The sequence below is a fragment of the Ciconia boyciana genome, chromosome 5 (genome assembly GCF_034638445.1).
Source record: "Ciconia boyciana chromosome 5, ASM3463844v1, whole genome shotgun sequence".
Lineage (NCBI taxonomy): Eukaryota > Metazoa > Chordata > Aves > Ciconiiformes > Ciconiidae > Ciconia > Ciconia boyciana.
The window spans coordinates 65,685,976-65,713,950 of record NC_132938.1 but is presented as its reverse complement, the minus strand read 5'-3'; the positions used below and the strand labels follow the sequence as shown (position 1 = coordinate 65,713,950).

General features: G+C 40.6%; 1 protein-coding gene across 6 annotated transcripts in view; it reads right to left on the bottom strand.

The window, feature by feature from the left end:
• Nucleotides 1-27,975, bottom strand: part of PTPN13 (protein tyrosine phosphatase non-receptor type 13) — a 140,194-nt gene that overhangs the window by 16,082 nt on the left and 96,137 nt on the right. For 4 of the 6 annotated variants that reach the window (XM_072862909.1, XM_072862910.1, XM_072862913.1 and 1 more), the window contains 18 exons: nucleotides 26,731-26,913; nucleotides 25,359-25,521; nucleotides 18,834-19,257; nucleotides 18,564-18,661; nucleotides 16,583-16,639; nucleotides 14,356-14,448; nucleotides 12,938-13,045; nucleotides 12,062-12,193; nucleotides 11,213-11,679; nucleotides 10,084-10,227; nucleotides 8,001-8,094; nucleotides 7,100-7,185; nucleotides 6,067-6,229; nucleotides 4,916-5,130; nucleotides 4,728-4,826; nucleotides 2,848-3,209; nucleotides 2,477-2,651; nucleotides 1,012-1,170 (listed from right to left, as the gene is read on the bottom strand). In XM_072862909.1, the coding sequence (XP_072719010.1) occupies nucleotides 1,012-1,170; nucleotides 2,477-2,651; nucleotides 2,848-3,209; nucleotides 4,728-4,826; nucleotides 4,916-5,130; nucleotides 6,067-6,229; nucleotides 7,100-7,185; nucleotides 8,001-8,094; nucleotides 10,084-10,227; nucleotides 11,213-11,679; nucleotides 12,062-12,193; nucleotides 12,938-13,045; nucleotides 14,356-14,448; nucleotides 16,583-16,639; nucleotides 18,564-18,661; nucleotides 18,834-19,257; nucleotides 25,359-25,521; nucleotides 26,731-26,913 (3,222 nt within the window). The remainder of the gene's footprint in view (nucleotides 1-1,011; nucleotides 1,171-2,476; nucleotides 2,652-2,847; nucleotides 3,210-4,727; nucleotides 4,827-4,915; nucleotides 5,131-6,066; nucleotides 6,230-7,099; nucleotides 7,186-8,000; nucleotides 8,095-10,083; nucleotides 10,228-11,212; nucleotides 11,680-12,061; nucleotides 12,194-12,937; nucleotides 13,046-14,355; nucleotides 14,449-16,582; nucleotides 16,640-18,563; nucleotides 18,662-18,833; nucleotides 19,258-25,358; nucleotides 25,522-26,730; nucleotides 26,914-27,975) is intronic. The other 2 variants (XM_072862911.1, XM_072862914.1) reach the window with 2 other exon arrangements.

Below are 27,975 nucleotides of genomic sequence, written 5' to 3'. Positions count from 1 at the left end.
CAAAAAAAAGCATGGCCAGCAGGTCGAGGGAGGTGATTCTTCCCCCTCTCCTCTGCTCTGGTGAGACCCCACCTGAAGTACCGCATCCAGCTCTGAAGTCCTCAGCACAGGAAAGACATGGACCTGTTGGAGCAGGTCCAGAGGAGGGCCACAAAAATAATCAGAGGGATGGAACACCTCTCCTATGAGGAAAGGCTGAGAGAGTTGGGATTGTTTAGCCTCAAGAAGAGAAGGCTCCAGGGAGACCTTATTGTGGCCTTTCAATACTTAAAGGGGGCTTATGAAAAAGATGGGGACAGACTTTTTAGTAGGGGCTGTTGAGACAGGACAAGGGGTAACGGTTTTAAACTAAACGAGGGCAGATTTAGACTAGATATAAGGAAGAAATTTTCTACCATGAGGGTGGTGAAACACTGGAACAGGTTGCCCAGAGAGGCGGTAGATGCCCCATCCCTGGAAACATTCAAGGTCAGATTGGACAGGGCTCTGAGCAACCTGATCTAGTTGGAGATGTCCCTGCTTATTGCAGGGGGGTTGCAGGTCCCTTCCAACCCACACTATTCTATCTTTCTATGATGAACACCTGTACTACATGATATGTACCTGGTAAACTCTTCTACAGCAAATCTCTTAAAATTTATTTCCTAACAATATGCTAGTCATAGATGTATTTGACCGACAACTCCTCCACACATTTGAGCAACCATCTTATTTAACCAATGAATGCTTTTCTCTTTAAACCATTTTTTGCCATCATGAATGCAAAAAAGTGGTTGCACACATGCCTAGCTGTGGGACATACCATAACTCCCTTCAGCAATCTTCTCACATGTTTTCATAGTTGTATTTCTTTTGTCTAAGTGCGATCAAATTATGCCTCTCAGAAGGTGCATGTCTTTGTTCCTTAACCACATTTACTTTGGCCCACAACAGAGTTCGCTTTTTTTTTTTTTTGACTCAAAGTTGTCCTTTTCATGCAACCCCTGTATCTGAAAACATTAATTCTCTCACTTTTATCAGTCGGTCTCCAGGTCGCAGTCTCCCATCACTTTTGGCAGGATCCTGAACAATGTCATGAATGTAGCAGCCAACATTATCATTACCTTTGGTCACTGTAAAACCCAGACTACCCTTTTCTGACTTTGTCATAGTGACTCGGAGCTCTACTTCCTAGGGGAAGAAAATAGCACTTTACAACACAAACAGAAGCAATTTGAACTCTTTACTGAGTTTAAGACAGTTAGAAATAGGTGACTGATTTATCTATTAGTTTAAGTGTAACACAATCCTGGACAGTACCAAGACGTGTCTCAGCTTAGCTGCTTCAAGTAAGCACTTCTAATGAATTCAGATGGACTACTGTTTTGCATGGAGCTAACCTTGGGCCAAAGGCCTATGATCTAAACAAAATTGTGAAGGCACACACCAAAACTGACACCTTATTTTACCCTCAACTAGCTGCCATATATAAAAAAGGCTCTGTATTTTTCAAGTAAGACAACACATCAGGAATTATTCAACTGCAGAAAGTAGGTGAATGTATTTTCCTACAATGATACACAATACCATACCTTATCTCAGAACTCAAGACATGGACATGTTTTGCCTATTTTAATTTGCATGAATTTGAAAGATACAGATCTGCCTCATTTGCATAGAAACTCACAGAGCACCAGGAAGGTTTGAGAAAAACTTCTGAAGAAGGGACTAAGAAAAGGACAGTTTGTTTCTTCTCAAAACAGAGTATGGGCTAGAATAGCTTTGTAACCTGAAAGATCCTCACAACTGAGACATATCAAGGCTCAATGTTCATTTTTTTCAATCTATGAATAGATTATGTGAGGATATGGAAGCAGAAGTCCTGTCTGATATTCTGGGGTGGCAAGAAGGTATCTCAGAAGAGTCTCAAAAATATGCCACATTTTGTAGCAGAGCAGAAAGTCTTTGGGATTCATAGATATAAATGCAGCAAAGAACAGGGCCTCCTGATGTCCCTGCTGCCCTGATTTATCCTCTGATCTCTGAACAACCGCACAGGAAACTAACAGGGCAGAAGCAAGATATCTGCCATTAAAGCTTCATCTGAGTACATGGTTTAGAGGTAGGTAAATATTTAATGCCAAGTTTTCCAGGCTGAAATGACACATGAAATAGACGTATACACATCTACCTATGTACACATGGATGCCTCCACATTCACAGAGGGAAATATATCAACTCCTCAAAAGCCCAGACAGAAAATGCTTGCAGACATTTGTATGAGCAGCTGCAGTTCACTGGTTACAAATGGCACATGTACGTGTGCCATTTATAAGGCACACACCCAGGTTAGTGCAAGTATAACCAACTATCCCATCTGTAAATTAATATGCCTAACTTCTATCCAGTCACTCCCAATACCATGGCTAAAACAAATTCCAGTTGGCCACAGCAGTAGGTACATTTATGCTACTGAAAGACAGAAATAGTAAATTACTGGCTCATATTCTTCAGCATTTTTTTCCAACTGGCTGAGTAATGAATCCATTCCTCCCAGGTGTGGAGTCAGCTCAGAAGCAGGAGTAGCATAGCAGTCATTTATTAAAACGGATGTGGTAACATCAGGAACAGTTCTACAGGTTGGGATCAATGGCAAATCCAATGGCAGATTACTACAGATAAACAAGGGAAAAACAAGGATCAGCTTGTACAACGTGGCTGTCACCCATAAATGAATAAATGGGCCAATATTGACTTTATGCAGATCTAAAAAGCAAAACAAAAAGAAGTATTTCTATGAATAGGTCCAATAAACTGTTTTTGTAAACAACTTCTGCAATATTACGAGGATCATTATAAACAGCATACCTATCCTCAAACTCTGACTTGCTAGGAGCCTCTTGATCAGCATATAAGATGGTGTGAACAGCCTCCTCCTGACCACCGTGCACCTCATACTGACTGTGTGCCTGTGTCATAGCTTCACCTGAAGTTTGGTATAGCGCAGAACTCCAGCCAAGGCCAACCTGTACTGACGAGTCTATCACCTCCTCATCACCACTCCTGCTGCTGTCACTGTAGCTGTCTCTTCTAGAGGGAGATTTTAGCCTTTTCTTGCTCAGATCAGTAGTTTCATTTTCATCTGAGCTGTCACCTTGTTCACCATTTGATGGACCAGAAACTTCTCTGCTGACATCTGGAAATACTTGTTGGGGTGAATGGATGGGAGTCTACAGAGAGCAAGGACATTTAATTAATCAAACTCAAGTTTTGATGACACAAGAAAGTTGCAAAGACTGCATAAAATTACCAAAAGCAATTAGTCAATGGCTCCTTCCATTTAGATGTTGCCTCAACCATGTAAACGTATCATAGCACAGTTTCACCACGTTCAACGCAACTTGGCCAAGACAAAGCGTGCAAAACTTTGAAACATATACTGCTAAAGAACTGCAAATTCATCTAAGGAAAACAAATATACTCTTGGCTTTAGCCTTGGAGAGCCTACTGACAGATGCCTTTAAGCTATGCCCAGCAGTCATCTAGGCAATTACCATGAAATCCCTTCCAACCAGAACACACTGCTGACGCTTACAGTGCAACTGAAGTCAAACTAATCTCACACAGGAGGGTAACAGGGAAGCTTTCAAGCAAAAAGCTACATAACAGACTACAAAAATGATGATAATTTACACCAAATGGAGACTGTTCAGCCAAGTTATTAACTCCCATGAGAATGAAGAACAGTTTTGCCAATAATCCCAAGTTTTGCCAATAATCCCAATCCAATTTTGCCAATTCCCAAGAATGATGTCAGCTAGCAGACACACAGTTTAAAAGCTTCATTTACACTTTTATGGCCAAATTCTTCTGTTCATGAAGACACCAATCTGTGATAATGTTATAAACACAAATTTTCATCTGTTTATTGGTTTTTCTCTTCTTTTAATATATGTGCTGTTTTATTAAAGTTATTCCATGCTACAAACAGGTTCATTACAGGACTAGTTATTTGTATTATTAGTTTGTTCAGTTGCTTATCTCTTACTCTAATTTTAACTTCACTTAAATTTGTATTTGTACATTTAAGTTTCTGTCATCAGACTTGAATGGTTTTTATTGTTTCAAAATGATATTAAAATAACTTAAATTGAAGACATGTCTCCATTAGTTTTACACTTTCCTATATTACAGAAAGCCTACTTTTCAGGCAAATTCCCCTCTACAGTTTCTTCTGCTGAAACACATTTAATTTCCACTTATCCTAAAATGGCCTTCTGTTCTTTTGATTTACTTTTTGGAGCATTCTTTGGGACACCTCTAATTTCCAGTAAGTAAATATGGCAATCTTTTCCCTGGTTTTACATGCATCAAAACCAGACAAGTTGGTGTTTCGCAAAATATTCTTCATACACGTTACAGAAATATCCAATTTCTATTTGAGATCAACTTCAAACCATTGAACTGCAAAGAAACCCCCGCCACAGAAACAGTGTATTAAGCCAATTTCCAATGTCTTAAGCCACAAAATGGAGGAAAAAAAAATTATTAAAGCCCTGCATTCTTTTCACATTTCCACAAAATGCTTGGCACACTCCTGAGGGACTTACTAGAAGAACGTTTCTGTGAGCACCCTCCCCATCTTTCCATCTGCATCATGCATTTAACTAACCCACCCATGAGATCAAATAAATGAACCTTCAAATAGCAATTTAAAAAAAAAAAAAACTGTATGCCATACACCTTACCAACAAAGACGGATCGATGTCTGGTAGTATACCAGATGGTGGCCGACAAAGGAGAAGAGAGACTTCTGGAGATGTTCCCCTCAGAGCAGAGATGACTTCCTATGGCCACAGTGGGATTCATTATTAGACGCAAACCCCCAAGGCTTGCAGGACTACCACAGCATGAGTTTCACTACTAAGATACAAACCTGCTGGGATAAACCCTTTAGCGATGCCCCATTCACTTTCAGAATGACGTCCCCAATTTCTATCTGCCCACTTTCTGCGGCAGGCTGCCCAGGGAAGAGCTTTTTCACCCTCACAATAGTCGAGCCCAGTTGCTCTGGGGTAAGGTTATCTTCACGGCAGAAACTGAACCCAAGGCCTGAGCTATTCTTCAACAACTTTACCTCAAATGTGTTCTCTGCAAAAGAAACATTAACTTATTATTTCCTACAGCACACTGGCCGTGAAAAAAAGTGGCTGGCGCTCTTACTGTGGACATGACAATGGCCACTCTCCCTGTCACAGGGTTCTTCCACTTTACTGAACACAAGTGTTATCTAAAAGATCCCTCCAAGTTAAAGAGGACAAAAAGCTGATCATGACTTCTCAGTCTGCTGGCTTGCCCTGACAACATCCACACTATACAGAAAGGCAGGGTGTCTCCAAAACACTGTTCCCCAGGAATTCCATTAAGGAGCCTGCTAAAGCACAGAGTGACACAACTTTTACGGCCACTGATCAGACATTAGTGAGAACAGCAACTGGAGTTCCTGGCAGACAGGATAAATCCCATGCAGGAAGACCAAAAGGTGTTTGCAGTGGTTTCCCCATCTGCGTAAGCTTCCCTCCACTTTCACAGGTCTCCAGCAAGAGAAGCTGAAATATGCCAACCTCTAGTCAGCTACACAAATACCTCTTCTCTCTTCATCCAGGTCTTGATGTCTTCTCTCACCTAGACAGGAACAGCAGGACCTACAGAAGATCTCATTTATATACAAGTATCTTAACCTCCCCTTGGCACTCCTTAGCAGCACCAGAGATAGCAGCGCCCCTTTTACTCCAACCTTGCTACAGCCCTGGCCTGCAAGGCTGGTGAAATTGGGAAACAACAAGGAACAGTGAGAGAGCAAACAGTTAATAGTAACTAAACAAAGTTACCAAGATGTGAAGGAAAATCTTAAAAACAAATGCAACAGCACAAAAAGGAAGAAATTGCATTATGTGCAGGGGCCTGGTACATATTCCTACCAGCTCTTTCTCCTGTCTGTCTTTCTATTCTACAGAAGATTTGAAGAAAAATATAAAAACTAAAGGACACTTTGAAAGTTCAGACAATTGTCCTATGTGACCTGACCTGCAGTGACAAAGCTGTAATCTTTGGCATTTGTAGTTTCTGTTGCTGGTTTCTCCTGTGGCTCACATTGCCCTGCCTGATTTGGAGGCGTGCATTGTGGTGTTACTGGAGCATGAACCTTGGTCACTGAAAGCTGACCTTTTTCCAACAGCAGATGCACCACCTAAAAAGATGAAACATTCTCCAGTTAACTGGCAATGGTCATGGAGATAGCACAGTCTAGAGTACATGTTTCTTTCTAACTTGTCAGGGCCCTAAGTTTTACAGCAGCAAACTTTATAAACACCTCCCTCCCTACGCATCCTCCATTTGTTCCTTATTTTAAGGGCTGCAAGTGATAACCTCCAAAATACACTAATGGAATTGCAAGATATTTGCCAACACAGAGTAAGAAAGGGTTGTCTTCCAATAAGGCTGTGAGGGGGTTAAGAAGTGTCAAAGACAGTGTCATTTTCACATGCGTTCAAGGGAACAGAGTTAAAAGCATTTTATAAAGTGAGCATGAATAGTAGTCCGTAGCAGCTCTGAATGTGTACATTCACTGGCTATTTTCAGGTGTGCATGTACTTCAACATATGAAGTAGCCGCCATAAATAGCACTATTAAATGAAGAGACACCATTGACAGAATCAAATGCTATGCAAAAAGGCCAAGACTCAAGTAAAGCTACTAATACAGCATGCAAACACAGCTGCATATATGGAGGCCTTGTCTCCTCAGTGGTTCAGATTTGGGACCTGTCTGTAGCATGCTGCTACAGCTGCTTTCCAATCTGTGCACGTGGGCTTCCCTCCTATGACGGCCAGGGACAAGGAGAAACCTATTCCATGCAGACCTCTCACCCACACACAGAGCCAGAATTTCACTAGGGTGGGCAGCAAGACTCGAGGCCCAGGAAGCCAAGGAGTCTAAGAAAGCACATCTAAAGCAACCAGGACACTGGGGAGAATTACAGTCTTCAGGTTCCTTTATCTCTTTTCACTCATGAAGATCTGGTTTACTACAGATAGGAGTAGAACCAGCAGCCGCTTACCTGCCCAGTGTTTCTCAGCGTTTCAACAGCTTGCTTATGCGTAGCACCTTCCAAACTAATCCCATTGACAGAGAGCACACGGTCACCTACAAATGATTGATTACTAATTTAAGAAAAAGTAGGCAGAACATCACCTATAAAACGTATATGACACACAGAAACCTTCAAGTCTCAGCTAACAAGGACAGTTACTGAAGTAAACCTCCCCTCCACCCTCTGATTCAAGAAGAGAACTTTGCAACTGAACTATATGGTTGGACTCGATGATCTTAAAGGTCTTTTCCAACCTAAATGATTCTATGGGATAACCCCATGTCAAAGCTAGTGTTAACCATCAGAATGATAGCCTGCCACAAAGCTCAGACTCTTTATTAAAAACAAATCTTAGTCTACAGTGGGAATTCTCACTTCAGTAAAGAATGTGGCCTGGCTTACAAACAAGAAAAGCCATAACAATTACAGTGATTTTCTGTATTGAGTTGCCCAGCATGCCAAGCAAGAAGGCCACAAATAATACAAAGCCCTCTCTCTCCATGACTGGAACAGAGAAGTGTTCTCCATTAACACAGGCTGCATTAGAAAAAAAAAATTAAAATCCTGCAGCCTATCTCCTATTTTTCCCCTCCACAGTCTCAGCAGTTTTCTGTTGGTTCTGCAGTTGTTCTACACTTTTTTTTTAATCTTCACCTGCAGAATTAGCTATCAAGGCAATATTTAAAATTACAACTGCAAATGCAGTAGCTTGGAGAAACAGCTCTGCTTCCCAGTTAAAAAGGTACAATGAAAGGAGGCAAACAGAGTTCCTAGCTTCTAGGCCACAGTGTATCATCAAGTCCACCACAGTTAGTTATCTGCCCTTTTTTCACATTAAGAGTCCCAACTGAAAGAACTGAAATATTACCTTTTTCTATTCTGCCATCTGCTTCAGCTGCTCCCTTAGGAATAATCGCTTTCACATAAATACCACCATGCCTTATGCTAGTATTTACACCGCCCTAAATGGAAAGCAAAAATAGGATTTGTTAGTCTTTTTGCAGTTAGAATACTTAGTAATTAAACACAATGTCACACAAGGAAAACTATACTCAGGAAGCACTTGGGCTACTGGCACATAAAAAGAACAGCCAAACTATCAAAACCAAAATATTTTCAAAAACAAAGCATGTTTTCGCAGTCATGCAATTTATTACAGACGAAGTTGGTGTGGGAAGATTGTAAAAACACAATGCATCACAATGCAAATGGACTCAAAACAAATAAATGTCCTTCAGCAGAAACATCTCTGCATTATGGCGGACTTTACATGCTTGCATGCATATCAAAGCTCAGAGATGTGTGAGAGCCAAAGCAGAAGATGCCAAACTTCATGCCAAAGCAGAAGATGCATACCCACGCAGTGTCCTACTCCAATACACCCTCTCTGGTGTAACAGGAAACTAAGGCGTGCTGCTTTCTCTCAGCTCATACAAGTTTGAAGGTCTAAGCTGAAAAAATGTGCTCAAGCTCAAATTGCATTGTTTTTGGAGGGCCTTAGCCTTTCTGCTCATTGCAGAGGGGGTTGGACTAGATGATCTTTAAAGGTCCCTTCCAACCCAAACCGTTGTATGATTCTGGCTCACTGCTGCACTATCAGTGCTTCTCCACAAACTTGGAGGGAAGAGGGAGACCAACAGTGTATTATTGTTCACTCCCAAAGCACACAGTATTACATGTGAAAACTTAAAACACAGAACTAATTGTACACCTCTTCTTTTCACCATTGTACAGGATTGTAATGCAAGGGGCAGAATGGAGGCTGAAAGAGGAAAGGTCAATGAAGATACCACTTGGTCATCTTTTAAGGGAAATCTTTGCATCAGTTGGCATCTTCTAACGTTTTCTACAAAGCCAATGCATGCATACAGCAGGCCTGATACTATTCAGTAACCAATTCCTGCTGAACCTTTGTTCCTCCAGCTGTCTCAAGTTATAAGCTTGACAAAGCAATATGACTTTGAATAGACTGGGATGCTAAAATAATACAATTTAATTCTGTTCCTCTTACAATACTAGCCATATATATGAAAACAGTGCTAGGCTTGTGAATTGTTACTCCACCTACATGCCTATCTGTATGGCCACATTTGGGAAAAGGCCAACTTAGTTTTAGGTATAAACAGGCAGTGAAAGCCACTGGTTTTGAACTACAGCTACTAACTGCTCTCTATTGTTATAATTTAAGCAACTTTTCCTTTTTCAAATTACCTTGTAGTACACTGATCAATCAACCAGAGATAATTTTTTAATATTAAAATACCAAAATGTATTTTTGAACACAATACAAGAACAGGAACAGTGAAAAATGTGTGCATCTCAGTTATAAATAGTTCTCTTCTTCCCTGAAGGGCCACTCTGCAGTATGGCAGGCCCTAAACTTAAACTACCTTCAAAATTTTATAGCCCAAAGAGAAATTAGTCCATTAAAATACATTTTTGTCTTGTATTTCAAGAAAGCAGTGTCAGCCAGGTCTTACTTGGATTTAAGTAGCTTTTTGCTTTTTGCCTTTTATCCAGCGGAGGGAGAACACTGAACATGGTATATGTGTGTGGATGAGCATAGATACTTTTAAGTAACACTGCCGCTTCCACTGCCTGCGATGCCAGTCAGGGAAGGTCTTATTTCTCTCTCTTGTAAATTTCCCACATTATTAGGTAGTAGCAAGGGACAAAGACCATCTTGCTTTTTGTACTCACAAAGCAGTGTCTGTGATAAGATTCTATTAGGACTTTGGGGCTCCACCATAAAACAACAAACAAAGAGTTACTTAAAGGGCAGATGACAAGAAAAAGGATATAAAATAATATTACTATTCAGCTTTGGTAAGATTAATCACACATCAGTAAAACTATATACTTAACAGTGACTCCAGAAAATTTTGCTTCCTTGTACTTTAGCAATGTAATGGGTTGCTGGGAGTAGAGAAAAAGAGAAAACATCTAAAAACCTTGTCAAACAGTACCGTGACACTTATTCCCAAGCTGTTATCTTTTTTGGCTAGTTCAACCTCAAAGATATCTCCAGGTTTAAGAAGTGCTGCAGTAATCTTTTTAGAATTCATTTTGTTTGCTGTATTCGCTGAGGAAGATTCCTTTATTTAAAAAAAAAAAAAAGAAAAAGAAACAAACAAAACAGAGAGAATGATTTGCCATTAGAACAGAAGTTTACAGTTAAGACCCTAAAGGGTGTGGTTTTGAGTCAGATGCAGCCAAAAGGAGTCCACATGGCAAAGTACCAATTGTAAGACTCATGAGGCTCTTTGCTTTAACTCTTCCATTGCTACCATTGAACAGGTTTAGCACAGAAATATACTTGGCATTCAACAGCCGAGTCTTTATTGTCAAAGTAAGTTGATCACAGAACACAGAAACTATAGTACTTCAGTATTACAGCAGCCTAGGGTCTGTTGGATTAATTTGCAGGAGCTCCCACAACTTGATTGAATAACCTCCATCAGCTGAAGAGAGGGATGACTGCAAGTTAGGAATTAATTTGTAGTACTTGCCATTGTATACTTTCGCAAAGGTGAAGCAGCAAGCTGTCTCTGTTCAGAGCATGGCTTGCTGCTGAACTTCACTAGAAAAGAGCGGTTTTCCATGGATTAGATCAATCCCAAAAGACAATGAGGTCTGCTGCTACCCATTCCAGATGCATCACTACTACTTTAATCTAGGAAAAACTTAATTTATCTGCCAGGTGAATAAACCTACCTCTAGGGGTGGTCACTAGACTATGATCGTATTGGACAAACACACAGAATTTAAAGGTTTTCTACAGAATCAGCAAGTGCACTATACATTCATCCCAAAGCACCATCTGCCTCTAGTAAGACATGCTCATCTCATGACATTGGAAAGCCGGGAAGTTGTTTCAAGTTACAGGAGTGATTTTCTCCATTTATATTGAACAAAATCACCAAACTATTAGAAATTAGCTATCAGCATTTGCCATTAGAAGGATAAGCTGCAGGCTAGGCTGTCCTTCCCCCACATCCTTTCACCTATTCACACCCACAGTCAGCTATTTCATTACCACTATTATACTGATGGAAAATACTCATATGAAATACACTATGCCTTTTTAGCTGGCTGTTGCTCCTGACTGCTGGAGTAAGTTGCTTCATCCATGTCAGAATCCCCTCGGTCAGAATATTCCACAGACTCCACCACCCCAGGCCTTTTATTTTTTTCTCGAGTGCTGTCAGACGAGGATCTTCTCTTCTCATTCATTTTAGAAAGCCCAGACTGGGAATCACTGTAATGCTGAGGATCCTGCTGGGCTCCACCACTTGCACGTTTGCCAAAGAAGCTGGCTGTCTGGCTCTGAGACAGGCTGGCGCTCTCGGTTCTGGAATCCTGGGAGCTCATGCTTCCATCCCGCTTGCCTCCCGACAAACCAGACAAACTCCCCGAAACAAGCCTCTGGTGATCACTGGACCTGTTGTGTTCTTCCGATGAGGACTCTGCCTCATTGTCCTGCACCAATGATGGCCTCATTAAATAACCCCTGGTTCCATTACTGATGTGTGCAGTGTTAGACAATGCTGAAAACCAGGAAACAAGACAGTCATCAGTAGCTGGTAACATCTTATCTGCAGTATGACACAAATTTCTCAGCTTACAACCATGTAAGGTTTTACCTGTTTGTATTATGCAGAACACTTTCTGTTTACGATGCAACCGGTGTCTCCTAACCAAAGGTTACTGTAACACACTTCTTTGTTCAGTCTCAGAACACAATTTCAAGAATATACTAGGTGGGGTTGCTTACAGAAGTGACTGCAGGGTGATGTTTTAGGGCTATCTCAGTTGATTAGATTAGTAATTTTAAAGAAACACAGAAAGTACTTTACAAAAGGTGTCAGAGAAGCCCGAGTGCTCAAACTCGAACAACTCTTTAATAATAAGGAATATTTCTCTCTGTACCTTTGGATGGCTTGTCCTTGGGCTGAGAGATAACAAGTGTCACATCTTCAGGTGCATTCTCCAAAATTTCTAATGCTGCATGGTGGCTGACGCCTTCTAAACTTGTGCTATTTACGGATATTAGTCGGTGTCCTGCACAAAAGGTTTTGTTCAGATACAATCTAACATCTACATTTTTATCCATCAGTGAAAATGTAGAGTACAGGTCTGAAAATCTCTACACAATGCATGGATTAAAAATTACTAAAATTCAAGTGATGCTGGAATAGGGAACCCTAATCGTTAAAAAAAATCCCAAAACAAACCACAAGAACCGGTTATGAATATTTCCTTGTTTTAAACCTGCCAAACCTTTCCACATTATGATTTCTACCTTCTCTTCTGCTGTAAGAAAAGCAGATGCAAAAGCAAAACTCAAGAATTAAGCAATATGCAGTTTGGTTCAAGGCACAGACTAAAATGAAAAGAAAAAAAAGAGCAGATATTAAATAAAATAAATTTTCTCTCCCTGCCCCCCTCGCTATAGTAGCCATATAGTTACATTCATTTTTTCCAAAATAAAAGTATAGATTTGGAGTTTCAAAAAATTGAAATTACAAAGCATCTATAGAGGGACAATGGCAAATAAACCCCTTATCTTTATACGTAACTTTAATTTTCTGCTACTTCAAGCTTTATCATTTTTACTTTGATTCCAATGATTTTTGTTTTCATAGTTTAAGAAAGAAGTATCACCAGTTTTCAGAAATTATCCAGAAGGTAACTAAAGGTCAGCATTTGTAAGGGACTGACGCCTTCAAGCCATAGATGGAAATGGTACTACATACATGTTTGGCCTTTTCTTCCATGTGTACACCTCTTATTTACACTATTCACCTGGTTTTAGAGATCCTTCCAAATCAGCTGGCCCTCCAGGAATAACTGAATGAATAAAAATTCCCAGATCAAGTTTCCCCGTCTTCTCTCCACCAACTATTTGAAAGCCTATTAAAAAAGGCCCAAAGCAGGCAAAAATGTCAGTGATCACAGTGTAACTTAACACAATACAAGTCCATATTTCAGAACGGACAAAAACTTAGTCATTCTAATAAATGTAAAGTAAAAGAAAACTATACATCTCAAAGAAGTCTACATGAAAGTAAATGGTAAAGCTTTTTTGATTAAGCTTTACTGCATTCTGTTTCTGAGCAAGCAATTCGGACTTTGTCTAGCTAGCTTCCCAGAAAACTTCAGCAAAGGCTACAGAAGACAACTGTGGCAAGAGTTAATGTACATTCGCTGACCAGATGAAATGTATTTTCTCTTACTTAAAAATTTCTGGTTTTCTCCATTGTTAGATGCTTCACCTAAATGTTTGACCCTGGTCTTAAGAACTGAGTTTTTCAACTCCCTGTCTTCTTGTGAGGCTTATAATCTATTTCTGCTAATTCTACCAGGTAAACCTGGGAAGGATGTTCAAGATGAAAAAAAAAAGAAAATAGAAGATATCAGGTCTTCTCTATTCTAGCTAAAACAGCAAAGTACCACAGATTGCATGGGGAGGAAAGAGAAGAAATGGTGCATTTCATATGAATTTCTTTCCTTTTTGGTCAACTCTTAAGTTACTGTACAGGGTAAACACTAAATATTGTCTTGTAGGCTTTTTCCCCTCTTCAAATTTATGCAACAGTCCTATTTTGAATGACAGACAGAACAACGTCCTTAAGGACAATTTAGAGAGTCTCCCTAAAGCACAATACTGACACCAAATTATTCATTACTCATACAGGGAAAAATTATGTGGGTTTATGAAAAAACTCAGAGGTAGAAGGAGGAATGGAATGCAAATATCTCGTATTCCAGGCTCCTTAAACCTCAAATTAGTGTTCCACCTGTTGATATTATAAGAGTAAGAAAAACATTCCACAATAATGGCTTTATAATGTCTTTTTTTTGTTTCAAGCCTTCAAGCTGTCACAGCTGCGAGGTGTCCACATAGACAAAAATCTTGTACCTGAACACAGAGATAAACTTTAAAGGCCAACTTTTAGGATGACTAGTTCACAATATAAGTATTATCCTACACTTACAATATGGAAAAACTGAGAAACAGACTTGCTTAACATCACTCAACAAGTAGCAGGCGCTATCAAGTAAGTCCAGGCTTCAGCATCTTAAACACCTTCGAAATCCAGCTACTGCCTGCACTGCTTTCCTCAGTCCTACAATAAATACTTAAATACAGACCAGGAAACTTTATTTTGGTTTTGGCTTCTAGGAACACACATGACAACAACAATTTTAAAGCCACTTACCTAAGCCCAATTTTTCATCCTTTTTCAAGTTCACCAAAGTGATCTCTCTTTCTGGTGAGGCAACTCTGTTCTGTGTTGTTTGCAGAGAGTCAACTGAAAAGCCCACATTACGTGATCAGACACTACCTGAATGCTTCCCTTCAGGTTTGCCTAGAAGTCCTATTCCATTTAAAAAGATTACTTTACTAATAACCTGAAAAGCTATTCTGAACTAGTAGGTCCAACTTTCACCTTCCAAGCAATGTCCAAATAAAAAAAAAAAAAAGGCAAAAACCACACCACCGTTATAACTCGCTCATATCTTCAGCAGTTAAAATCTTTTATTGCTAAGAAAAGCACCTAGCATAGTCTCTTAGAATCACAACACAATTGAGCACTAGAATCTTCAAATTTATTAGTCTCAGTTCAGCAAAGTATTTAGATCTGTGTTTACGTGCCCTGCTCAGGTAAGCAGGACATAAGCACATCAGTAAAAGCAAAACTGAGGCTTATTATATGAAGTTACTAAAAGGTTACTCAGTGAGTTCTCTTAATGGTGGTCCTTCATTAAAAAACAACCAGCATTAGAAATATCTACTAAAACCTATCTTGTTTAAATTTATTTCTTCATTTGCAACTCCATAGGCTGCTGATTCTGCCTCTTCCAAAATTTGAATACCCTCACAATAGATTTATGTGACTCTTGAGGGTTCCCAACAGGTAGACCCAGGCACTTAAGAGACAGAAGGAGCATGATTTGGAAAAAAAACTCCATCTCCTGAAACTTCAGGAAATGCCAACATACTGTAACTCTGAACTCATGAATTTGCCACCTAGAGAAGATACAACTCATTTGGTCTGGAGTGGCTGGCATACTTTTGCCCTAAGTGGAACATGCAATTCCACAACGGCAGATACCTACTGAGCTCTACAGACTGGTACAAGCAGAAAACAGTGGTGCAAGAGAGTGTGACAGACTGCACCACCTGGGTAAGGAGTTTTTCTCCCACAAAACCAAGTCAAACCTAAAGAATAAAACAACTAAAGAAAACGCAGTCTTCTTGGGCTCTACAGAACCAGTAACCTCACAAGTAAGGGAAATGAGATTTGAAGAGCACAGTGTGTTATCTAATAGCACCCTTCAAGTCTCAAACTAAACAGACACTATTCATATTTACAAAATATCATAGAATCATAGAATGCTTTGGATTGGAAGAGACCTTTACAGGTCATCTAGTTCAACCCCCCTGCAAGAGCAGGGACATCTTCAACTAGATCAGGTTGCTCAGAGCCCCATCCAACCTGACCTTGAATGTTTCCAGGGATGGGGCCTCCACTACCTCTCTAGGCAACCTGTTCCAGTGCCTCACCACCCTCATTGTAAAAAGATTTCTTTCTTAAATCTAGTCTAAATCTTCCCTCCCTTAGTTTAAAACCATTGCTCCTTGTCCTGCCACAACAGGCCTTGCTAAAAAGTCTGTCCCTGTCTTTCCTATAGGCCCCCTTTAAGTATTGGAAGGCTGCTATAAGGTCTCCCCGCAGCCTTCTCTTCTCCAGGCTAAACAATCCCAACTCTCTCAGCCTGTCCTCGTAGAAGAGGTGCTCCAGCCCTCAGATCATTTTCGTGGCCATCCTCTGGACCCGCTCCAACAGCTTCATGTCCTTCTTGTGCTGAGGGCTCCAGAGGTGGACGCAGTACTCCGGGTGAGGTCTCACCAGAGCAGAGCAGAGGGGCAGAATCACCTCCCTCGACCTGCTGGCCACGCTTCTTTTAATGCGGCCCAGGATACGGTTGGCCTTCTGGGCTGTGAGCGCACGTTGTTGGCTCACGTCCAGCTCTTCATCCATCAGTACCCCCAAGTCCTTTTCCGCGGGGCTGCTCTTGATCACATCATCCCCCAGCCTGTATTGAAACCGAGGATTGCCCCAACCCAGGTGTAGGACCCTGCACTTGGCCTTGTTGAATTTCATGAGGTTCACACAGGCCCGCCTCTCCTGTGTGGAGATATATATCCACACTTATCCTGTGTGGAGATATATTACACACATATGTCAAAATCTCCCCCAAGAAGCAATCCAAAAGAAATATTAGGAGTTGTATTTAGAAAAAGGTCCTATCCAACTAACTGGGAGAGGTATTTGATTTAAGAATAGCGAAGAAACAGCACAGGTGGAACAGTGAAGCACTTGACAAGTGCTTCACAAACTGACTGAATTAATTCTAAAGGCATGTTATGTATCAACTTACCACTCTTTTTTAACAGCGTCGATGATGGAAGATTTCCTGAAGTATTCATGCTAACGCCTGTGACATGGAAATATTAGACTTTGTTATATATATATATATATATATATTTTAATATGAAAGCTACCAAGAAGTATTCAGACTTTACACAGTATACATGAATTCATTCACAATATCAGATTACTTACTTATTTTAAAAATGAATAAACATGAAAGTAGTTTGGGATTAGCAAATCCAAATTACTCATGTACTTTGGTTGTCGTTCAAGGTTCAGATAGATGGTAGCTCATGCAAAGGCAAAGAATTAAAGAAAGGACAGAGGTTTGGCCTTTACAACCACTGTTAACTTCAGATTAAATTAATGGCTCTTTAAGAAACTAAGTCAAAGACTAAATTTTCTAACAGGATTGGATGAATATGCCTAACCTAATAAACCAACACGACAGGAGTCTCGTAAGATTTTGTACAGTAACAAATAAGTTGCTGCAGTAACAAGCAATTTGAACCAAGTACTTCTATTTAAATTGATTTGCATATAGAATCGTATTTTCCTTGGAATGATCAATGCCAAGCAAATATGGCCATACTTTAAAAAGGATAAAATAATAAATGTACTAAGTTATGAAAGTAAATGAGGTAAGATAATTCAAGCTTCTTAGGAAAGTAGTCCTGGCCTTTTCCAAACCTCTGAACCCTAACGTTTCAGCTGATGAGTTTCATCACGCAAAGAATGTGTCTCCCCCAGTACAGGCAATGTGATTCAGCAGGACTATCTGCCATGTAGCTAAGATCCTTACCAGAACTGCTGCCCAGAAGATTATGGGTAAGCACATGATAACACTATTTGTAAAGCTAAAAGCATAGGATAAATGGCTGCAACCTGTCACTACAGAAACTGTATGCCTCATCTCACTCGTCAGTAGCTTATGCTCTCGGTACTGAAAAAGCACAGTTCCCAAGTCAGTCCTGGTTTCAAGTGCAATGGGGGCAGATGTGGTAAGTGCTTGTATGTCACATTCTGGTTTTGTTGTTGTTGTTTTGGGGTTTTTTGTTCAGTTTTTTTTGCAAGTTTGTTTATACTGACCCCCACAAACTTAACCTTCTTCCACTTTTTCTGATGTTCTGTAACTAATCAATATTTTAACATTAAGCAAAAGCAAAGCAACAAAAGCAAGCTAAGGCTGCAAATGTTTCAGTCATTGTAGTTTCTATTATTATAACAGGGAACCTCCTATAACCAGAAACTGATGACACACAGATATTAAAAAATAATGTACAATAACCCAACGTGCAGTCTATTTAGCTGCTCTGAATATATATTTTTTTTTAATGTGAACTCTGTATTTTTAATGCCTATAGTAAGACTATTTGTGTGCAATCCAATCCTTGCCAAGAAAATGGAGTAAGTATGCCTGGCTTAGCTCATTACAAGAGTGTTTTTGTGAAACACCCAATGCACTGCAAAAAAAATTGTACCTTATTTATTATATCCAAATGAGACCAAACAAAATAGAACTGTGCAGTTACTGCTCAGAGCTACTAGCCAATAGCCAGCTTATGCCACACGGAGTCCACTTCCAAAAAAAAATAACACCCTGCACCCTTTCCACAGAAAGCATTAAAAAAGTTCAAGCTTGACAAACAGACTGTGAAGACTAGCAAATTATTAAAAGATCTATACAATAAAATGGCACTCTGAAGTGACAAAATGGAAGATGTTTTCTGGAACAGCTTTTACTGTCAAGTATCAATATTTTGCACACCTGTGTTGTGTTGTCCAAAGGAGGATTTTTTTGGGTTCATTGCAACAATTAGTCAGGAACAACAGGCAATTGGCCTGGATTACTTTTAACATGTGATACTCTGCTCCCCTTTTCAAATCGAAAAATTACCATCAGTTAATAAATATATCAAAGCATTACACCCAAAACAATTTTAGAGATTATTTAGTAAATACAGTAATATTATTTTTTGCATGCTGACCTACAACATAGGCTTGACCGGTATCTTCAACAGATGATGAGTCTGATTCATTTTTCTTTCTTTCAGGGCTTCTACTTAAACCTGCATGAGATTTTGAACTTAAAGGGGAGAAGGAGAGACAGGGAACCAGACAGAGGGAAGAGGAAGTTGGGAGAGGGAAGGGAAGGATCAATGTAATAAAATAATGGTATGAATAATAAATAAAAACTGATGCAAAATGTACATTGACTGTACACAAAGATACTGCAGGGCAGTCAGAGCAACTCTTACCTGCTCAGTTTTAATGCTCCCGCTGCTGATCCAGTATCAAATTTTGGCATTTGCTGAAAGACTCTTCCCATTATGTCTCCTATTTTTTGGGGGGAAGAGTCCAAAGCAGTAATAATATTTTTCCTTGGGGGGTAAACTGAGATTTGGCTCTGACTCAGATCGTGAAACGACTTGCTCATAACCCTGGGTCTTTCCTCCCACGGAGTCTTCTCGTTCTTGTCCTTTGAAGAGCCAGGAAGCGGCTGGAAGAGTGAGAGCTCAGAGCAGGACAGCCTCTTCAGAATCTCTGCTTGAACAGAGAGAGGTCGAACGGCAAGTCGGTTCAAAGTGCTGCTGGCCAGGCTACCAGTACTGATTGCTCGTCCCATGTTGAAACTTTTGACAGAGTCTGCATGAAGGTTTAGGCTCCTAAATGAAGCCCTTTCTGTGGAAATTTTTTTTTTTTTTTAAACAAAGAGCAAACAAATTTAAGTTATACAGCAGAGCTAGCGTAACCTCCTTGTGTAAAGCATGCATTTAAAACAACCAACTCACACAAAGCATATTTTCTCCAGATGCTCAGAAGTATGTACCATCATCAGGTACATATAAACAACCACCATGTAGTTTGTTCAGGAGGCAAAGTTTGGAGTTCATGACATTAGACTAACCTGACCATCTATTACACTGAAGTCCAAAACCACAGAATAGCAGAATATTTATCCCCTTATTAGTATGAAGACTCATATTCCCTGTTAAACTGCTGTGCCTTATATACAGGCACATCATCTCCTTCTGCAAAGCAAATAATATCCTCAAGCCAAATGACCTGGAAGACTACACTTCCTTTAACCTGCTCATACAAGTCTTTTCCAGAATTTGAACAAATAGGGCTCCCCCACCTCTACACTATCAGATCCTACCAAACTTCCATCCATCCATTGCTTAGTTTTCTTCACATTAGTCCATGACAACCTTACAGTACAGCTGCAAAGTAGCGGGGGCTTGGCAGCATCTCTACCTGGTTAAAGAGCATCAGTTCACTCAGGTGCACTTGGGAACTTCCCCCGCCAGAAACATCCTAAATGTTTTAGCACAGAACAGAAAGTGTTGACTGGGGTTTGCCAGACTTTTTGACTCATGAACTAGGATTCCCTTTAGCAGCAGAGATAAACAGGTTTTGGATTGTAATTAAATTACTGTCAGCTGAGTCGTGGGAACTGTCTGGGTGGATGTTCGTAGCTGAAAGCAAATGCAAGATAATACAACTTAGCCTTACCCCCTCTTAATTCAGAGCAAAGCTGAGCAGGGCTCATTTCCATTAGCCTAACTGCCTCCTAAAGCTAGCAGTTAAGTTCCTGTGGCTTGGCTCTCGCACAGAAACTTCATAAGCTGTGGCAACATGTTTGCTGGTTAGAGTCCTTAAAGGAAATCAGGCCATCTGAACCCTTCATAAACTTCACTGATGTCTTGGAGTCAGTACACAGGGAAGTCTGAGGAAAAGCAATTCCAACTGCGTACATATTTCTGATTTAGAGTTAACTAGTGTTTTTTCTAAACTCTACATACAGCTAGGAAATAAGCTACTTCAGGAAGCTGCACTGCAACCCAAACGGAAAATGCTACTTTTTGGTACACATCATCCATTAGCTTTACTAAATCACAGAATCATATAGGTTGGAAAAGACCTTTAAGATCATTGAGTCCAACCATAAACCTAACACTACCAAAACCACCACTATATCATGTCCCTAAGCACCTCATCCAAATGTCTTTTAAATACCTCCAGGGATGGCGACTCAACCACTTCCCTGGGCAGCCTGTTCCAATGATTGATAACCCTTTCAGTGAAGTAAAATTTCCTAATATCCAGTCTAAACCTCCCCTGGCGCAACTTGAGGCCATTTCCTCTTGTCCTATCACTTCTTACCTGGGAGAAGAGACCGACCCCCACCTCTCTACAACCTCCTTTCAGGTAGTTGTAGAGAGCGAGAAGGTCTCCCCTCAGCCTCCTTTTCTCCAGGCTAAACAACCCCAGTTTCCTCAGCCGCTCCTCATCAGACTTGTGCTCTAGACCCTTCACCAGCTTCGCTGCCCTTCTCTGGACATGCTCCAGCACCTCAATGTCTCTCTTGTAGTGAGGGGCCCAAAACTGAACACAGTATTCGAGGTGCAGCCTCACCATTGCCAAGTACAGGGGCACCATCACTTCCCTAGTCCTCCTGGCCACACTATTTTTGATACAAGCCAGGATGCCATTGGCTTTCTTGGCCACCTGGGCACACTGCTGGCTCATATTCAGGCGGCTGTCAACCAACACGCCCAGGTCCTTTTCTGCCTGGCAGCTTTCCAGCCACTCTTCCCCAAGCCTGTAGCGTTGCATGGGGTTGCTGTGGCCCAAGTGCAGGACCTTGCACTTGGCCTTGTTGAACCTCATACAATTGACCTCGGCCCATCGATCCAGCCTGTCCAGATCCCTCTGTCGAGCCTTCCTACCCTCAATCAGATCAACACTCCCGCACAACTTGGTGTCATCTGCAAACTTACTGAGGGTGCACTCGATCCCTTCGTCCAGATCATTGATAAAGATATTAAACAGAACTGGCCCCAACACAGAGCCCTGGGGAACACCGCTTGTGACCGGCCACCAACTGGAGTAAACTCCATTCACCACCACTCTTTGGGCCCAGCCATCCAGCCAGTTCTTTACCCAGCGAAGAGTACACCCGTCCAAGCCATGAGCAGCCAGTTTCTCCAGGACAATGCTGTGGGAAACCGTGTCAAAGGCTTTGCTGAAGTCTAGATAGACAACATCCACAGCCTTTCTCTCATCTACTAGGCGGGTCACCTTGTCGTAGAAGGAGATCACGTTGGTCAAGCAGGACCTGCCTTTCCTGAACCCATGCTGGCTGGGCCTGATCCCTTGGTTATCCTCTACATGCCATGTGATGGCACTCAAGATGATCTGCTCCATCAGCTTCCCCAGTACCGAGGTCAGGCTGACAGGCCTGTAGTTCCCCGGGTCCTCCTTCCGGCCCTTCTTGAAGATGGGTGTCACATTCGCTAATCTCCAGTCAGCTGGGACCTCCCCAGTTAGCCAGGACTGCTGGTAAATGATGGAAAGGGGCTTGGTGAGCACATCTGCCAGTTCCTTCAGTACTCTCGGGTGGATCTCATCAGGCCCCATAGACTTGTGAGTGTCTAAGTGGTGCAGCAGGTCACTAACCATTTCCCCCTGGATTTTGGGGGCTCCATTCTGGTCCCCGTCCCTATCTTCTGACTCAGGGGGCTGGGTACCCAGAGAACAATTGGCCCTGCTATTAAAGACTGAGGCAAAGAAGGCATTAAGTACCTCAGCCTTTTCCTCATCCTTGGTCACTGTGTTCCCTCCCCCATCTACTAGGGGCTGGAGATTCTCCTTAGCTCTCCTTTTGCTGCTAATGTATTTGAAGAAGTATTTTTTGTTGTCTTTTACAGCAGCAGCCAGATTGAGCTCTAGCTCAGCTTTGGCCCTTCTAATTTTCTCCCTGCACAGCCTCGCTACACCTTTGTAGTCCTCTTGAGTTGCCTGCCCCTTCTTCCAGAGGTCATAGACTCTCCTCTTTTTCCTGAGTTCAAGCCAGAGCTGAAGTATTCACCATTAAAGAGTGTATTTGGCAAATGCAACCTCAGCACTGCCATTCCAAAATACATTCCTTCCTCTGATACCTAGGGCAGGAATTAACTGCAACAGTAATTCATGCTTTCTCTATAATAGGCATACAGATTGAGAAGATTTAGTTGTGGAAGGTATTTTTCTGTCCTTTTTGAAGGTGAATTAGTATAAAACTACCACTTCCTTACCCACACCAAATACCTCCTCTAGCCATAACCACCAGACAGACTAGATGAGCTACATAAGAATGGTTTTGGTCGATCAGACCAGCGATCCACAAATCTCAGTTTCCTGACTCCGACAGACGCTATCAATGGCACTTGCTCTTGTCATGTTCCCATCCTGGGGAAGAGTACCTTAATAAAATATTCTAAGCTCTCTTCTCTTGATGTCGTACCTACTCCCTGTGAACACCAAACAGGATTTCCCTATGGATTTCAGATTAATACTTTCACATCATTACCTATATAGACATTAGGCCTTTCACACCTTCTGCCAACCCCTAAACTGAAAATTCTCATGTGCTCAAAACTCATCCTTCGTAAGGCTGACTTAACCTTCACTTCATCTTTGTGGTTTTCTATATGCCCTTTCAGAAATCCAAACGTCCACCTTAAAACTCAGTGCTTGGTTCTGTTCACTGTGTGACCACAGAAGTCATGCAAAAAAGAAACCATCATTCCTCACATAGCTTATCTCCTTTCTTATGTACGATAAAACTGCTAGTATTTTTTTAAAAAAAAAAACAAACTTTGTGCCTCATCTCTTTCTATTAATGCAGAAAGAATGTTCTTCAAGAGGCATTTTCCTTTTATTTTCCAAGCCCAATTCTTTCTATTAGCTTTACATGTGTTCTCCCAGGGCACTGAAGACATTGTGCAACAAGTGAAGAAGTGTAATGGTACATCACAGGGGCTATAAAGTGCGCTCCCTTATGCCTCCATCCTCTGTTGTTATGTTCCATGAAAATTTGTTCACCGTCACTATGCATGCCGGGCCTTCTCCCTTGTCTCAAAATATTTTCTCCATTCATTGGCTGAAATCAAGGTGAGTCTTGCAAGACGTTGTAATACTGTATTTCTAAAGAATCTTCAAAAGCATATTAATCTTCTGAAGTCTGCTACACCACCCCATGAACACTGCAAGCATTACAGGCACATGCTTGTGTTCACTGTGCTGTTAACCCAGAATCAGTCCTTAAGTAAGGAACATTCAAAACGTTACACTTCCTCTGGTGATCAGCCTTGAGTTAATGATATTGTCACCTGCCCTTTTCTTTATTGTTTTGCGAGTGCTTCCAACCACCAGTTTTTACTAACATTTTAAGGGCTCTGGGAAAAAAACAAAAACAAAAACTTGATGCTTCTGCAGGCCAGGAATAACGCTTCTCAAATACTGCCTGGGATTTCACTGCTCCAACAAAAGAAAAGCAGTACTTATAATTAATATGCTATTTTGACTAGCTGCTTCATCATTGTTTTCTCTTACCTGTATTATAATACTAGAATAATATTTTTAAAAAGAGAAAGTAACTCTATTGCTATATGCATATATATACATATGCAGGAAAGAGAAACATGGCTAATCAATTTAGATTAGTAAAGTTATGACAAAAGCAAACTTTTTGTTTGAATTGTTTTTACTTTTAATAACCAAGTGTAATGGAATTAACCATAATACTGATTTATTTGCTTCTGATTATGAATGTGATGAAATTTGAAACCTCTGAATTCCAAGTGGTCTGCACTGCACAGAAGCAAACTTTTATTCTCCAGACTCCCAAAGCACAACACATACTGCATCTGTAAGAGCAACCAAGTTTGCCTAGCCAAGAAAGCCTTTAATGTAGTGCTTTTCTTTGCAATTCAGGACAAGCAAGCACTAAGTTAGTGAATGGTATAAAGGCTTTAAGTCACTTGGTCCTATTTCTTTGCACTAAGTTGGTTGAGCCCAACAGAATAGAAAAAAGGCTGCATAGTTGCCACATGCCTCCCCCGCCCCTCCTTTTTTTTTTTTTTTTTAGAGATCACAATCTCCACAGCAGTGGGGTCAAACTCCATGCCACAGCAGTGGGGTCAAACTCCATGCCAGCTATGCTGGTGGAAGTCTGGATTAACAGCAGCTGGAATGCAGACAGATAAAAACAGGGAACAAAGAAAGAATGAGCAGGCAGACTGACCAAAATAGCACTTCTAGGCTGCACTGAAGGCCAGCCAGCCAAGTGAGTTCTGCTCCAAATAGTGAAGAAATTAGTACAGAAGGTTTTTTCAATGATTGCATTATCCAATTAATATTTTATATCTAAAAAGAACACCTTTACATTTTCTATTATACACACAAATTAGATGGCAATTCTGAAGAAAATTGACTACCATCAGTGTTGTTACTTACTAGGCCCACCAAACAATAAGTGGAGTAAAGACAGCTACACCCACAGCTTACAGATGCAGCATCATGACATGCTCCCTATTGTATTTGCCCTCACATGATCATACCATTTTACCTGTAATTCCACATTATCAAACCAATTCATTTCACATTAAGCAAAAGGTAAAAATTCTACTATTGAAATATCTTCAAGTTCTTTCTGAAAAAAGCCAAAAGCCATTAATCAAATGGGAAAGTATTGTTAGTGACTTATTTTTAGATTCTTTTTATTTTAGAGAAGCTGCTGTGTGCCAGCTCTGTGTGATCTGCCAACTCTTTTTTTTCCCCTTAAACAAAACCTAAACAAACTTAGCTAGTAGATTCTCTTTATAGTATAAACTCTCCAAATGTAGAGCTACACACGTGACACTCAGCAGAATTACTGAAGCTCAAGTTCAGTTTTTCTCCTTACAAAAATACATACAGATTGCTATTAAAAACCAACACAGCATCACAGCCCTTACCAATGTCCTGAGTGTCTTGGTTGCTCTGCCTGGTTCTCATCTGTAGTTGGAACTTATGCTGGGAAGAGCAGAGATGCAAAAGGTACTGGCAAGTCTTACTATTGTCAGTCTGAAATGCGTGCTTGATACCATCTGACGTGTTCTGCAAAGTTATTTTCTTCTTCTACATGATGGAGAAAGAAAAAAGTTGAAGATAACGATTTATTTTAGCCTACAAAGAATTTTGCATTTGCTTGTGCAGTTACAGCATTCAAACTTTACTGAAGCAAAATGCACTGATGAGAGATTTCTGTTAAAATAGGGGTTGAAAGTAATTTGAGATTTACAAAGTAGCACTTTAAAGCTACTTCTGGGCTAGCTGAGATGATACTTTATTATTATTTAATCCGTCTCTGTTACTGTTAGTGCTGACTAATGACACCCAGTACTATTACATTTTGCAGGATGGGGTTTTCAAAAGCTTCCGAGGAAGTCACAAGGGATGCTGCCGCTCAAGAGAAAAAGAACCAGATACCCATCTAATTATGAAATCTATCAGTTAATGTTCCAGATCTTAAACTTATCTTTTTAGTAATTTTTAAGCTTCAATTTATCAACTGTAGTTAAAATCATATCGCAGATGAAACAGCCTGTAGCTTTTCAGTAAGGTATCAGACAGAGTTAGAAGTACTGTTTTCAAAACCTGTACAAAGGTAAGCATTTGAAGATCAAAACCTCATTAAAAACTGACACATGACCACCAGATTATGGTGTATCTACTAAAGTTGGCTGGTATTGTCCAGATCAAGTGTCAGCCCATGTCATCCACTATAGTTTAACTTAACTACTCTTGGAAATATATCAACTTAAAAGCAACATAGGTGCACCTCCCCTAGTTACACTGAGCAGTGGCATTTGCCAGTACCCAGTCCTCTAATACAGGATTCTCACCCTGGTGCTCCTTCATTACCCAAGTCCCATACGGCAGCATGGGCAGATTGCCCAGAAATGCAGTAAATGGGCAGAGCTTCTCCCCATGCTAAGAGAAGCCCTTGATCTATCTTTGTAATAGCTCTTTCTTTAGAAGGCAGGGAAGCCATGTTTCACATCAATATAGACTTGCCAAAACACAGGTGCTAAACTCTCTTCTGAGGCTGGAACCTCAGCAGCATAGAATGCAAGCAATAAAAAGAAAGGAAAAAAAAATAAATCTTTAAAACATCAAAAATCCTATTTCAATCCCATAATACAACACAGCTCAGCCACACAAAATGTAGTCAGATTACGCTGTAAAACAGCAGCTTAATTTGCAAAAATAAACACACAAACCCAGTATATCTGGAGATAACAAATACAGACATGTACACACAGATAGAAGAAGAGACTGACTTACACTAAAGGATATTTTCTTTGTCTCTCTCCATGGGAAGCGTAGTACAGGCGTGCGGGCACCATTGTGAACTTCAAAAATAACAACTCCTTTGGAGCACACTCCCAGAAGGATACCTGTTTGGGATCTCTTCTCAGGCAACACATGATGAAGATGAACCCCATATTCTGTGAGCCTCTGACACAACTGTACAGATCAATGCAATGAAACTTCTAAGAATATGAAGTTAAGGCTATTACAAGATTTTTATACCTATATAAATATTATACCTCTACATAAATATTTTAATATATGCATATATATATGTATGGATTTTAGGAAAAAAGATTCCTCTCTGCCTGGTGATTCCACTTATACAGTTTACAGATCTTACAACAGAGATACATCAGCTGCGCTAGAGGGTTATAAGTCTTGGTAGTATCTCTTGACTGGCCAAACACTACAGCAAATGAACCTAGCATTTATTGAAGTCAAACAATGAAAGCATGAATCAAGAACACCTGTGAGTAAATCAAACTTGTACAAATCAACTGTTGGCAACAAACTGTAGCTAGCCAGATGTACTTGTTATTGACACATTTCTTAAAACACAGAATTAGAGTGCAATTCTAGTGCAAATAACACTGCAATTCTGTGACCACATTAAGACATCATAACTGCCAAAAGACGCAGTTTCATTCACTTTGCACTCCCAGTCATTCATTCCTGCTGTCTCTTCAGTACTGGCATAAGGGATTGACGTAACGAATCAAACAAGGGAATCTAACTGCTCTCCCCACCCCACCCCCAGTCAGGGGGTTTAGCTAGGATCAAGTCCCCTAACTCTTGTTCTCCGTGGTTAAGTTACAAGAACACTTCTGCCAGAAGAGCAACAGCCTTATAAGGGGTAAAGTCAGCTGAATGCCTCTTCCATCACCACCTCAAAGAGACTGTGGAACTACAGTGTGACTGTGGAATTACAGTGTAATGGTTATCCAATGTCTCAGCAGCAAACCATCACCCCCAAACTGAACTTGTTTGCAGCCATTGTATCAAGGCAGGACCTGATCATTATCTCATGAGCAACAGCAGCAAAACACATAATTACATTTCTTAATGGGTCCTTTCAGAATAAACCAAATATATCTGTGATTATAGTTTTCCTATCATCTTACATAGTACCTGCACAAGGTAGTCTGCTTGGTAATGCTTCTGGCTTGCTTCATACCAAGCAACATAAACAGTATTAGCTGTAACAAAACTTTTCAT